The 12,562-nt window shown below is 42.7% G+C and overlaps 2 protein-coding genes across 7 annotated transcripts in view; one reads left to right on the forward strand and one right to left on the reverse strand.

Annotated features, from left to right (window-relative positions):
- The window catches only part of LOC149524551 (uncharacterized), a 90,542-nt gene extending 78,230 nt beyond the window's left edge, over positions 1-12,312 (reverse strand). Inside the window, exons 1-2 of the mRNA XM_089778203.1 lie at positions 12,307-12,312; positions 11,239-12,265 (exon numbers count right to left, since the gene is read on the reverse strand). Coding sequence (XP_089634329.1) covers positions 11,239-12,265; positions 12,307-12,312 — 1,033 coding nt within the window. The remainder of the gene's footprint in view (positions 1-11,238; positions 12,266-12,306) is intronic.
- Positions 11,893-12,562, forward strand: part of GAB1 (GRB2 associated binding protein 1) — a 131,758-nt gene continuing 131,088 nt past the window's right edge. For 2 of the 6 annotated variants that reach the window (XM_025189015.3, XM_025189016.3), the window contains exon 1: positions 11,913-12,382. In XM_025189015.3, coding sequence (XP_025044800.1) covers positions 12,311-12,382 — 72 coding nt within the window. In that variant the 5' untranslated portion in view covers positions 11,913-12,310. Of the gene's footprint in view, positions 12,383-12,562 lie in introns of all 6 variants that reach the window. The other 4 variants (XM_075929893.2, XM_075929895.2, XM_006131771.3 and 1 more) reach the window with 4 other exon arrangements.

Consider the following 12,562-nt stretch of genomic DNA (forward strand, 5'->3'; position numbering starts at 1 on the left):
AGAAACCATTTATTTGCCAAATTTAGCCTTTGTGTCTGTTCACAAATTGTCCCTGGGCTTGTGGCTTTTATTGATTTGTTTACTATTTGCCACAGTTGGATAAATGTGATGTACAAACAAATGTCAATCTATGGATTGCTAGTAAACTGTTCATTGTGAGTATTCATTCACATAATCAATATTCAATATCTGAGCTGTGTTACTGACTAATACAATGTCTTTTCTCTGATTGGATGACCTAACCTTTAGGAATGAATGTTTTAGATTTCATATCCCTGGTCCGTGGGATAGGGACAAGTTTTGACTGCACAAGCACACTGCAGAAGTCTTTTGTTTTAATTAAAAAAAGGTTTTGCTTAACACCCCCCAACTTGTTAGCAGGTGTTAATTATTTTATGACAGGACCAAGTGGCTCATTGTACCATCTAGATATGAGATAAGTGAGTGTGGTTTCTCTGTAGAAAAACTGTTAAGGATGTTCTTAGGGAAGGACCTTTGGGCATCCAACCATGGAGAGAAGTTTTAAACTTCACTTTATGTTATAGTGATGTTAAACTTATGTCCCCAAAGCCAATAACTGCTGAGCATTGATTCTAGTGGGTGAAGTTTCAATTTAAGACCATCTTAGGAAAGGCATCTGCTCAATGTTCACTCTCACTTGGTGGTAGGTTCTCTGATGAATTTTCAGTCGGGTTAAGAGAGATCTTTGCCAACCAACATCTTTCTACTGGCTCCTTTCTTTGTGGAGTTTGACTGCTTATTCATAATGCAGTGCCAATAAGTCATTGTGGATTTTTAAATCAAATCATGTTTAATTTTTTTAACCTATTTACATGATTTTTCTGTGAACTTTATAGCTTCTTATTTTGGATGTAGGGTTTAATCTGTTAGTGAGGAATATCAAGACCTTCAGATAAAAGCATCTTATCTCATTCTGGTATTTTAGCACCTTCTACCCTTCAAACATTTTAAGTTAATCTTCCAATTCCTTATTTATTTTCAAAATACCAGTTACAAAGCATTGCTTAAGCATGGGGACTTATTACATAGGGGAAAAATAGCAATAAAAATGTTAGTTGGCAAAGCACATAAGTATAATTATATTATAAACCCAATTATCCAAATTGCTCTATTATATGAAAAAGTTCTGTGACCAATCTTCTGACACATGATTTTCATACTGAAATACAATAACCTCAAAGCTATTTGTTTTTATTGCAAACTCTTTGGCTTTTTTACCCCTCACTCAGTGCCCCACTTTGCAGTAATCTTCTCTTTGGCATAGGAAAGCTGGACATGGCTCTTATTGGAGCTCTATTTACCTGCCAGCTGGTGTCTCTAGGGAGCAGTGCAGTGCTCTCTTACTGTCTTGACCATCCATGGAATTTGGATACAAAGCCCAGATCCACAGGGGCTTAGGGTACATCTAGACTGCATTCTAAAATCAAAATAAGATACGCAATTTGCACTACACAAATAGCATATCTTTTTATTTTATTTCAAAATAAGCTATTTCAAAATTTTGGTGCCAAATTTCAAAATAAAGCTCTGTTTCAAGACATCCCTTATTCCTCATTGAATGAGGTTTACAGGGATGCTGAAATAGCGCGTCTATTATTTCAAAAATTATTTTGAAATAGTGGATGCATTCCTTGGATGCGGGGTAGCTATTTTGGGATACCTCCGGTATCCCTTTTAGATGCTGAACAACATCATCTGTAAAGCCTGAGTTAGGTGCCTAGGCTCCCTACACAATAAATGGGGACAGATAAAAGCTTAAGAAGAGCAGCATGCCAGGTAGGAAGCAGCCTAAACTAGCCAATGGGAAAAGCCATGGAGAGGGGTGTATCCTAAGCCCCACCTCTTTCAGAGTATGGCACCTATAGTCTAAACTAAAGGGAGGTGTCTTCCTCTGCTTGGGATTCACAGCTGGGAATTTGGGAATTTCTTCCCTGGTGTCAGGTGACTTAGGTGCCTAAGCCATTTCTTGTGAGGATGTTAGACACCATCCTTGCACCCCACAATATGGGTGGGGCTGGATCACTGCATTTTCACTGTGCCTGAACTGTAAAATGTTTACAGCAAGAGAAAGAAAAAACGCCAATTTCATTAAACTTCAGCAGGTGCAAAGCTATTCTTTGTTGGGGGGAATACATCCTGCTGATTGATTTATGTATTCATTTATGACTTCATTGATGGCAGGGAGTTTCTACAAGACTGGCTAGCCAACTTATTGCTCCTTCTACATTGCTTTATCTGGAGGAAAAGGGGACATCCTTTGCATGATATAAGTGTGTTAACCAAATCCTGCTGGCATAAATCAGATGGCTGAGCAAATATTTACCTGTAAACTACCGCTTCATACCTGAGAAGGAGTCTTCTACCAAAATCACAAATTAATTAAATGTTTTACCAATCCTGGAACAAAAATTGTGCCTGTTTATATAAGTCCTGTATGTACCCTTCTCTTTATTTCCCCATAACACCAATAAAAAGAATAACAAGAATTATATCAAAGTATAAAATGTAAAAGAACAACCAGTAAACAATCTTGAAGTCCATGAACATGAAGTCATGTCTTGTTTAAATGTCTGTTTTTTGTATTATTTCTTAATCTTTTTGTCAGACAACCTACATTATTTGGAATCTGAAAAACACTGGCTTAAGTCACCAAAACTAACCAAGGAATTTTTTCAACTGTACATGAAATTCACCTGGGAAGATTCCTGAATTTAGATGAAAAATATCTATGGTGAGAACATACCTACAGGTAACATTTTTTTGGTGTCTAAAATAATCTGGGTTTTGCACTCTTACATTGTATCATGCTATACATCAAGCCCCACATTTAAGTATTTATATTTCTCCAATGAATCTGACTTGCATTAATATTGAAAGCCTTTCTCCATATTTCTGTACACATTGTTTTCTAAAATATAATATAAGCCATACAATGTTTTAAAGATCTACATCAGGAATTTCAGCAACATTACAGCTCGCAATGTGTAACTCTAAAGACACAGTCAAGCTTTTCATGTGATAAGTAACACAATGGTGACCTCAAAATCTGTTGTAAAGTTGTGCAACAGAAGAATTGCTTAACCATTGGAATGGAAAATGAATGGAGAAAATAAAAAAGCAAATCCATCTTAAACTTAATTTCCTCTTCTGCCCAATAGCTTCCACTTGGAAAATGAAATTAATTATAGTTGGATTTTGTCTCTATGTACTTCGTAAGGTTATACCTGCAAGTATTCGGTGCTGAATTTTGGAGAACATTTTTAACACAACTTAGATTGCATTCATAAATGAACAGAAAAGTCGAAGAGATTAGAGCATCATGTTATGTGCTCACAGAAGCCTGCTCCATTCAAGAAGTGAGCAAATGCACTCTGTACCAACTGGGCATCTAGGAAGCTATCATCAGAGTAGCCATAGGTTTGAGCGCAATACCGCCAACTAGCTGGAAGGTGACAAAAGCATGATACCCATGTGGTCATCCGATCTACAGCAGAGAGTAGGGATGACTGGTCAGTCACATATCAATTCAATTTAGTTCTATTCATGTTTCTATACTGTATCCATCTCCATCACAGCTGAGCTCCAAATAAAAAATATTATGGGCTATCACAGCTAGTGTAGAAAAAACTTGAAGCAGTGATTAAGCTGAGAGCCAACATTATAAATAATTTTAGCAAAATCTTCAGTTAGTGGCAATTCCATTTTAGCTGCTTCATTATTCATTATCACTATATTAGCTAGACATAGATTGAGAATCTCTCCATTAGCATTAACCTTCTATGAAACAAATGGTTATATAAGAACACAAGAGCCACCATACTGGCTCAGAGCATGGTCCATCTTGCCCACTATCCTGTCACTGTCAGCAGTCATGCCAGAGCTTCAGGGGGACTGTACAGAACAGGCCATTTCTGGAGTGATCCACCCTTGTCTTCTACTCCTGGCTTCTGGTACTTACATGATTAGTGATAGAGATGCAGCCGTGTTAGTCTGGTCTAGCTGAAACAAAAGACAGTCTTTAAAGTGCTGCATAATCCTGTCTTTTGTTATGTGATTAGGATTGTTCTGAGCATAGTTGCATCCATGGCCTTCTTGACGAATAGCCAATGATGGACCTCTCTATTATTTATCCACTCCTGTTTTGAACTTAGTTGTACTTTTGGATATCCCAACATCCCGATGTAATGAGTTCTACAGGTTAGTTGTACGATGTGAGGAAAAGCACTTCCTCTTGATTGTATTACATTTGTTGCCTATTAATTTCATCTGGTGACCATTGGTATCTAGTTTTGTATGGTGTAAAAGGATAAATAGCATGTCTCCATTCATTTTTACCATACCATTCATGATTTTATAGACCTCTTATCCTCCCTCCCCCATCACCTCTTTTCTAAGCTGAACAGCCCTAACTTTTGTAGCCTCTCCTTACATGGAAGCTTTTCCATATCCTTGATCATTTTTCTTGTCCTTCTCTGAACCTTTTCCTATTCCACTGTGTCCTTTTTGAAATATGGCAACCAGAACTGGACAGAATATTCAAGGTGTAAGTACACCATAGATTGAAATAGTAGCATGGTGGTATCTGTCTTATTTTCTGTATCTTTCCTCATAATATAATGTTAAACTTTTTGACTGCTGATCAATGTTCCCTCAAAATTTATTCTGCACATAAATGGAAAAAATTAATGTGCAGCTGTGCACCACCAGTAGAAACACATGCTGCTACCTCTGGGTGGCTGTGGGTGCTCTGCTAAACAGCTGGTCAGTACCTGAATCTCTTCGGGTGGCTGCTCTGTACTGAGTGGAAGTTTTCAGAGAACCATCCAGTTTCTCTAAGATCTCTTTTTTGGTAGTAAGAACTCATTCAGAACTCATCCCTATATGTGTATAGTTGAGATTAAATTTAATGTTGAATGCAAAGTAATGCACAATGGAAAAAATAATCTGCCCTTTTTGTGGCCCACTCAATGTTAAGAGATTCCTCTAACTCTTCAGTCTGCTTTGAACTTAACTTTCTTGAGGAATTTTGTATCATCTAAAAACTTTGCCACTTCATCCCCTTTTCCAGATCATTAATTAATATATTAGACAGCACAGGCCCCAGTACAGAACCTTGGAGGGACCCTGCTGTTCATCTCTCCCCCATGTCAAAACTGACCATTTATTGTTAACCCTTTTTCCTATCTTTCTGCTGGTCAGTGATCCGCGAGGGTATTGCATATCCTATGGTGTCTTAGTTTTCTGGAGAGCTTTTGGTGAGGGAATTCAAAACTTCTGGGTAAATGCCACCTGGTTCTCTTTAGTTGATCAATTTGTTCCAAAAACTCTTCTATAGACACATCAGTTTGGGGCAGTACTTGAGATGTGTCACCCAAAAAGAGTAGCAAAGACTTATCCAAGAATTAATTTACTTTCTCTGCAATGGCTTTGTCTTCCTTGAGTGTTCCTGCTCCGGGGGCAGGGTTGGCACTGGAAAGCTCCAGGAATGAGGCAAATATTGGGGATAGAGTGCTGGCACTGGGAGGAGTTGGGTGCAGTGCAGCTCTGGAAACAGGAGGCTGGCACTGGGGAGAGGTCTGGTAGGGGGGCTCTAAGGGGCAGGGAGCTGGCACTGAGGCATTTGGGATGTGGGGCTGGCACTAGGGAATTCTGAGGGTGGGAGGCTGGCACTGGGGGAGTTGGGTGCAGGAGACTCTGGGGTCAGTGGCTGGCACTAAGGGGTGGGGGGCACAAGGGGTTATGGTTGGTCCTGCAAGCTCATGGAGCCAGGGTGCACCTCAACCCAATCCCTCAGAGCTGCTGCGAACAGCTGGCTTCAGCTGCGGCAGCCTCCCAGCACGTGGCAACTGCCAAATTGGAAGCTGGCTGTTCCCAGTGGTTCTGGGGGCTGGGGCTCTTGGTGGGCTGGTAATATTTTATTTGCATATTCATTTGCATAATGAATATGCAAATAAAATGTTAGCAGTCTGCCAAAAGTTTGTGAATAGGTTTACTAGTCCATGGTATAAAAAAGGTTGGGAACCACTGATCTAGGGGCTCCACTTCCTGCTTCTGATGTACTTAAAACAATTATTACTGTTAGTTTTTGTGACTTTAGCAAGTTGCTTAATTTTTCTTTTGGTCTGCCTAATTATACTTTTCATTTCACTGGCTTATGCTTCTCCAACTATTCTCCTCACTAAGATTTACTTCCAGATTTTAAAGGATACCTTTTTTTCTGCTAATGGAATCCATTACTCCATATCTGTTCTCCAAATAACCAGTTAATAGCCAAGTGGCTCATCCCAGCCATCTAAACACACATGGAACCTCAGGAAACGAAAATCATCTAACAACAATGAATTGTTCACATACTGTTACCGCAGAAGTAGTCAGGTTAGTCTTGAACTCAATTTTACATGCAAAATGAGTCAATAAATCATCATAGGGTTGATTACAGGGCTTAACTCGAAATAAGCTATGCAAATTGAGCTACATCAATTGTGTAGCTTATTTAGAAATTGGGAGTGTCTACACAGCACTTATTTCAAAGTAGAGCACTCTTCCTCCGACTACTCTTACGTCTCGCACTTTTTCAGTAATGATCTACAAGGACAAAGGGTATGTCTACACTACAGCGTTAATTCGAGTTAACTTAATTCAAATTAACTATTTGAATTAAGTTAAGATAATTTGAAATAATGCATCTATACACAAACTATTTTGAAATAGCATTTTGTTGTTTCAAAATAGCGCTTCCACACTGAGTGGACCCTGAACCAAAGTTAAGGCTGGCCGGAACCAGTGCCGGCAGGGCATCAGGTTAGGACTTAGTGTGTGGGGCTGCTGCCTGAGGCTAACTGAGCTCCATGCTTAAAGGGACCCTACCGCTACCCCGGACAGGCAGTTCTCAGGGTTCCCCGCTTGCTTGTCGACCTCAATGAGCAACAGCAAAGCAGTCCTGTTTTGGAGTGCCCAAACTTGGGACACCACAGCACTCGGACACATGGAGCCAGAGCTGCCTTTGGGCATGCCGGTGTGTCTCGTGGGGTCATTGCCATCATCCCGACTGCACTTGCTGCAGGCTGCTGTCCGGGGGGGGGTTTATCAGGGGGCTGTCAGGATCCAGGAGGCCCTGCAGGACAGCGTCCATCCCAAGGAGTCCTCAGAGCCACCCCAGTCCTCCCCACCGGGAGCTCGTACCCCATTCCTCCCTTGTGTCCTTCCACTTACCCATCCCTAGCCACCCTTCCTGATGTCAAACAAGACGTATGTTTAAAAATAGAAGCTGGGTTTATTGAACAAAACTGGGGGAGGGGGAATGAACCACTGGGGAAAATGAGGTGGGAGAGGGGAAGAGAGAGGGTGGGAGTGAAGGGGGGAACCTGGGAGGAGGGAGGGGGAAGAAAGGGGAAAAAGTAGGAGGGGAAGCTCAGGGCCCAGGGTTGGGGGTCTTGCTGGACCAACTTGATTTTTCATGCAAACCTGCTCCTGGGTTCACATGTGGTCTTTGGTGGCCAGGCTGGCAGCTATCCTGCCACAGACGGCCACATTCCTCTGTCTAGTGTGGAGATCATGGACTTTAGGGGCATCCCCCCAAAAGTTGAATAAGGTCCATGATCTCCACCCTGGACCAGGAAGGCGCCCACCTTCTCCAGCCCCTTTCAGGATCCTGGGAGCTGGCAGACTGCTCCTGGGGAGCAGTGCCAGCGGCTTGCTGGCTTATGTTTTGGGGACACTGGGTCAGGGGCCCCAGTGGCCGCTGCTGGCTCTGGGCTGGCAGGCTTGGAGCTGGCACAGGCACTGTGGCCAGGGTCTACCCCTTTAATGGCTCCGGGGCTGGAGGAGAGTAAGTTTTCCTGGTTGTGCCCAGAGTGCCACTAGGGCTCTCTGGGAAGGGCTGGAGATCCCCTATTTTGAAATAAGTGTCTACACAGCACGTAATTCGAAATAGCTATTTTGAATTTGGCATTACTGCTCGTAGAATGAGGTTTACTAAATTCAAATTAAGCAGTCTATTTCGAATTAATTTCGAAATAGCAGTTTGCCTGTATAGATGCTATTAAAGTTAATTAGAAATGACAGCTGTTATTTTGAATTAACTTTGCAGTGTAGACATACCCAAAGTGGCTGAAGATGTCCAAGTGCCACTGCTTACATAAATGTTAATTCTACGAGTCCATCAGATCAATGACTGTGTGGCCCGGTGTCTGAGTAATAACCTTCCTAGAATATTCCATAGCCTCACTGGTCCTGTATTTTCATGGGCAGATCCTTTCTTAAGGGCACTTCACAAAAGACAGAATTTAAATTACATAGAATTTTTTAAGCACAACTGAGTATATTAGGAAAAACTAGCTAAAACCTAAAATTTTGTACTTTTGTTCAAATGAAACAGCTTTGGTAAAGACCTTTATTGTTTAATCATAAGCCCTGAATTATGCTACTCAGTTTCTCAAAATAGATTTCTGCAGTGGTATATTATTTCACTATAGCTATGCTGGTATAGCTCCTCCACGTGGATACTATTTCAGAATAAAAATGACCTTATTCCAAAATAGTGTCCACTTGGGGCAGAGGGACTAATTTTTCTACTACAGTCATGCCTATCAATTTCCTCATGTGGACAAATCCTAAACCAAACCTTATCTATGGAGCTACTAATGCACTTCATCAATGTTCTTGAACTCTTTGGTTTTGCTCATACAGAGATTCCAAGACTGGGCTAGCTGGTTACATGGTATTCGTTCCAGTTATTTCCACATCTTCCACATAAATTGCCTTGAAATATTATATTGCATGATTTTTATTTATCTGAATATTACTGTAGGCAATTGATGTACTTGCCCCAGAAATTTCATGTCATATAAGTGTGATACACAAAAGTAGGAAAAGAAATGGGTGCACATGATCATAAACAGAAAGGGATGTAAGACAGATAGTATTTTTAATAAGATATGGTCTGTCTATCTAGATGGAAAACATTTGAAAATCCCTGCATAAGCACTCTGCATTTTCTTAAATACAACAATTCAGCAAGCCATTTTTGTTTAATTTTTATGCCTAGCTGTATAGTGGCAAGACAAAACAAACAAGTTGCGCAATAAGTGTTACATTTTCATTATTTTCTTGCCATGTGCCATCCCAATATTAACTTCTAACTTCTCTTCCCAAATCTTCCTACTGCTATGAGTGATTGCTATCTGATAAGCCTAAAACTTGAACAAAATTTCCTTTTAAGAAAATGTAGTTTATGAACTGTTAGAGCAAACCAGTGAAAGACCCTGCATGGTTTCTAATGCAAATTTTACATTTATAAGATCAGTTGCAATTTGAAACCGCAGACCCTTTTGCTTCTTAGGGGCAGGTAACTTGCTTAGTTGGATCATCCATATAGATTGTTTGACTGAACTAGATTTTGGAGATCTTCGGAATGCTAAGACCCCAAATAGGGACTTTAATGATGCTTAGAGTTTGGTCAGATGCTCTGTAGAAAGGTGAATGAATTCCACTTTTAAGAAGGAATTCTGTTATTTCCTCCTAATGGGTATTTTTGATAATAAAAGTTAAATACATCTGGCTTTTACGTTCTGGCTATCCTACAACCCTGCACTCACTTTCAGGATATTTAAAGGAGCCTGAATACCTTATGATCTTTTCAGTTTTCACTGGGAAATTGTTTTAGAATGTTGTAATTCTAGGCAACACCTTTATAATGGACTGAATCAAAACAACAATCTTAAAACCAAACCCAATATTAGGATTTGAATTGAGCTCTAACTTTTTAAGAATCTTAAGTGCTCACGTTATTTTCTCATGTAGTCTCATTGAGATGGATGAAAGGACTATTTGTGCAAATGAGGTGAAGAAAATTTGAGCTGTAGAGAAGATTGGTAAAAACAAGAGTTCATTGATTTCCTTAATGTTAAAATTATGTCCTCTGGATCTATACTAATTGCTTTTTCATTGAACAATTATTATTCAGGTTGCACCTATCTTAAAGCAAACCTGCAAGCATTTGAGAAAATGGCTACTTGGCTAGTTATAAAAATTTAAGAGGAAATCCTGATAGTTTTGAGATCAAAGATAAAACTCCCATTGACTTCAATGGGTCAAGAATGTCACCCTTTTGTCTTTTTGCTACTTCTGTAAGCAGCTCTGTGAAAATGCTTCATGTGCTATTTTGTAACTTAAATGCAGTATACTTCAGTGAAATACAACAAATATCACAATGCTTTCTACTGCAGTGGCACAGTAGAGGGACTATTTCTCTGTAGTGTAGTGGAAGCACACTACCATTTAAAAAAAACAACGAACTGACCCTTTTCTACACTGTAACTAATTGGTCCCACTTATGGATGTAAGCAACCATCTAAAAAGCATTAATTTGTATGCATAAACCCTGGTACTACCAACAAAAGATACCAAGTTTACCTGTTTATTCACTTATTAAAAAAACTGGCAGAGTTGTCCTTATTTTATGGGACATTTCAATTTTTAAAAAGCAATTTAAAGTTATCATGAGATGTTATGCATAAATAAAACAGACAATCTTGAAAATTTAGTCTTTTGGAGACAGGTGTTTTGTTTTTAAGAGTCTGTCTCCGTTTTGGCATGAAGGAGCTTCTATATATTTATTTCAGGGACAAACTCAAATGCCTTCTGATATTCTTATACTCTATTTTATTCATTCCACTTTCATCTTTCACGGCCAGAAGACTCACCACTCTCTTGACTAAATGACTTACTCCTGCAAGAGGTGAACATATTTAACTTTTCCAAGCTATTCACTAAAATTTTTAATTTGTCAGGACAGTTTCAGATTTGCTAGGAAGGTTCTCCCATTGGGTTAAATTCAATGTAGTTTTTATAATTTCTTGTTCTAGAAGTTAAGGATTTTTCTGTGAGTTTAAAAGACAGGCAAATTGTCATTATGTTTATGTCTTTTATTCAAGTAGCCATAAGTTGGCAGACTTGCACTTGGTACAGAAAGGGGCTGCCCCTTCAGAAGCCTGTAACAAGCACAACTCTATTACTTTCAACCTGCAGCTGGTCTTCTGTGCCTGCAAACTCAAACTTCTACAATCTATGGTTGCAAAACGAACAAACAAAAAACCCAACACTCTCCCTCTCCTTCCCCGCCCAGCAACACACGCTTGCCAACAGCCAGTTCGTTAGGTGTTGCTTTAAATGGACAAGAGTCGCGCAGGAGACTTTTCCAAGAAGAAAGTTTCTCACCCTCTCTGATTTCTCTCAGGCCTCCTCCAACTTCACCTTCCTTTGCAGCTATGCAGCCACCCCTGTAGTTCCCCTTAGCCAGGCTGCCCGTAAAGCAGACATGGGCTGTACCATCCTCCAAACTACAGATCCCAGGATCCCTCTCCGAAGCCCAATAACCTTCCTTTCCCCCCCCCCCCCTCCCTGTCCTTGTTGGAAAAGCCTCTGGCTGAGTTTCAGAGAAAGTCTCAGCTCCTCCACTGTGGACGGGGAGGGCGAGGCGGCCCACAGAGGCCACCGGTGGGGAGGAAGGGTAAGGGGTGGGGAAACTGTGCTCAACTGACAGCAGCAAAGGCCGCTGGTGATGGTAGCAGAGGGGGTGGGGGAGGCAGGACACTTGAATACCAGGGCAGATCCCTCCCTCCCGGGCCAAGAGGGAGGGCCCCCTCCTCCCATCCGTGCCTAGTAGTCTATGGGGCCGGGGTTCCCCCTCCCCTTCAAGTCTCTGCGTTCGCTCAGCCGAACTCTCCCGGGAGCAAGATTCCAACCCTCCGAACCGCAGCGCTGCCGGGGTGGAACTTTGCCGGGCTCCAGGTTCCAGCCCCGGCGGGAGGGGGGAGCCAGGGACACGAGCGCTGCCCGGCCCATTGCGCCCTCCCAGCGCGGCAGCAGCTGCGGCGGGAGGAGGAGGCGGAGGAAGGAGCCGCGCTAGGCAGCGGCGCTGAGATTTGCCAGCGGGCAGCCGAGGCAGAGCAGTCAGGGAAACAAGACCTCGCGCGGAAGCTGCAGCCCAGTCCGCGCCAGGGCTGTTCCCCGGGACGCGGGCGCTGAAGTTGGGGCGGCGCCCGTTGCTGCTCTTGCCTGCTGCGTGTGTGACTCGGTGGCCGGCTCGGGCAGTTTGGGAGGGAGACACCCACCTCCGCCTCCTTCGTTCCCTCCCCCCGGCCGCCTCCTCCCCTTTCCCCGGAGCCGGAGGAGGCCGGAGCGGGCGCGTTGCGGCGGCTGCTGCTGTGTCTCCGGGGTCTCTCGGCCCGGCCCGGCCGCGCCGCTGCTACGGACCGAGGAACCCCCGCAGCGGGAAGACGGCGCAGCCATGAGCGGCGGGGAGGTGGTTTGCTCGGGCTGGCTCCGAAAGTCCCCGCCGGAGAAGAAGTTGAAGCGATACGTGAGTGCATTCACCCTACGGCTTATCCCCTGGGCGGGAGGGCGTCCCCCCCCTCTCCCGTCCCGTGGTGTCTCTCCGCCGGGTGCCTTCGCCCCTTGCTGCCTGCTGCTTCTTCCTCCCCGCCCGGCACCTTTACCCCTGCGCTCGCTCCTTCCCTGCCCTCCTTCCTCTGCCTTTGCT

The sequence above is a fragment of the Pelodiscus sinensis genome, chromosome 4, assembly GCF_052426305.1.
Source record: "Pelodiscus sinensis isolate ZL-2025 chromosome 4, ASM5242630v1, whole genome shotgun sequence".
Taxonomy (NCBI): domain Eukaryota; kingdom Metazoa; phylum Chordata; order Testudines; family Trionychidae; genus Pelodiscus; species Pelodiscus sinensis.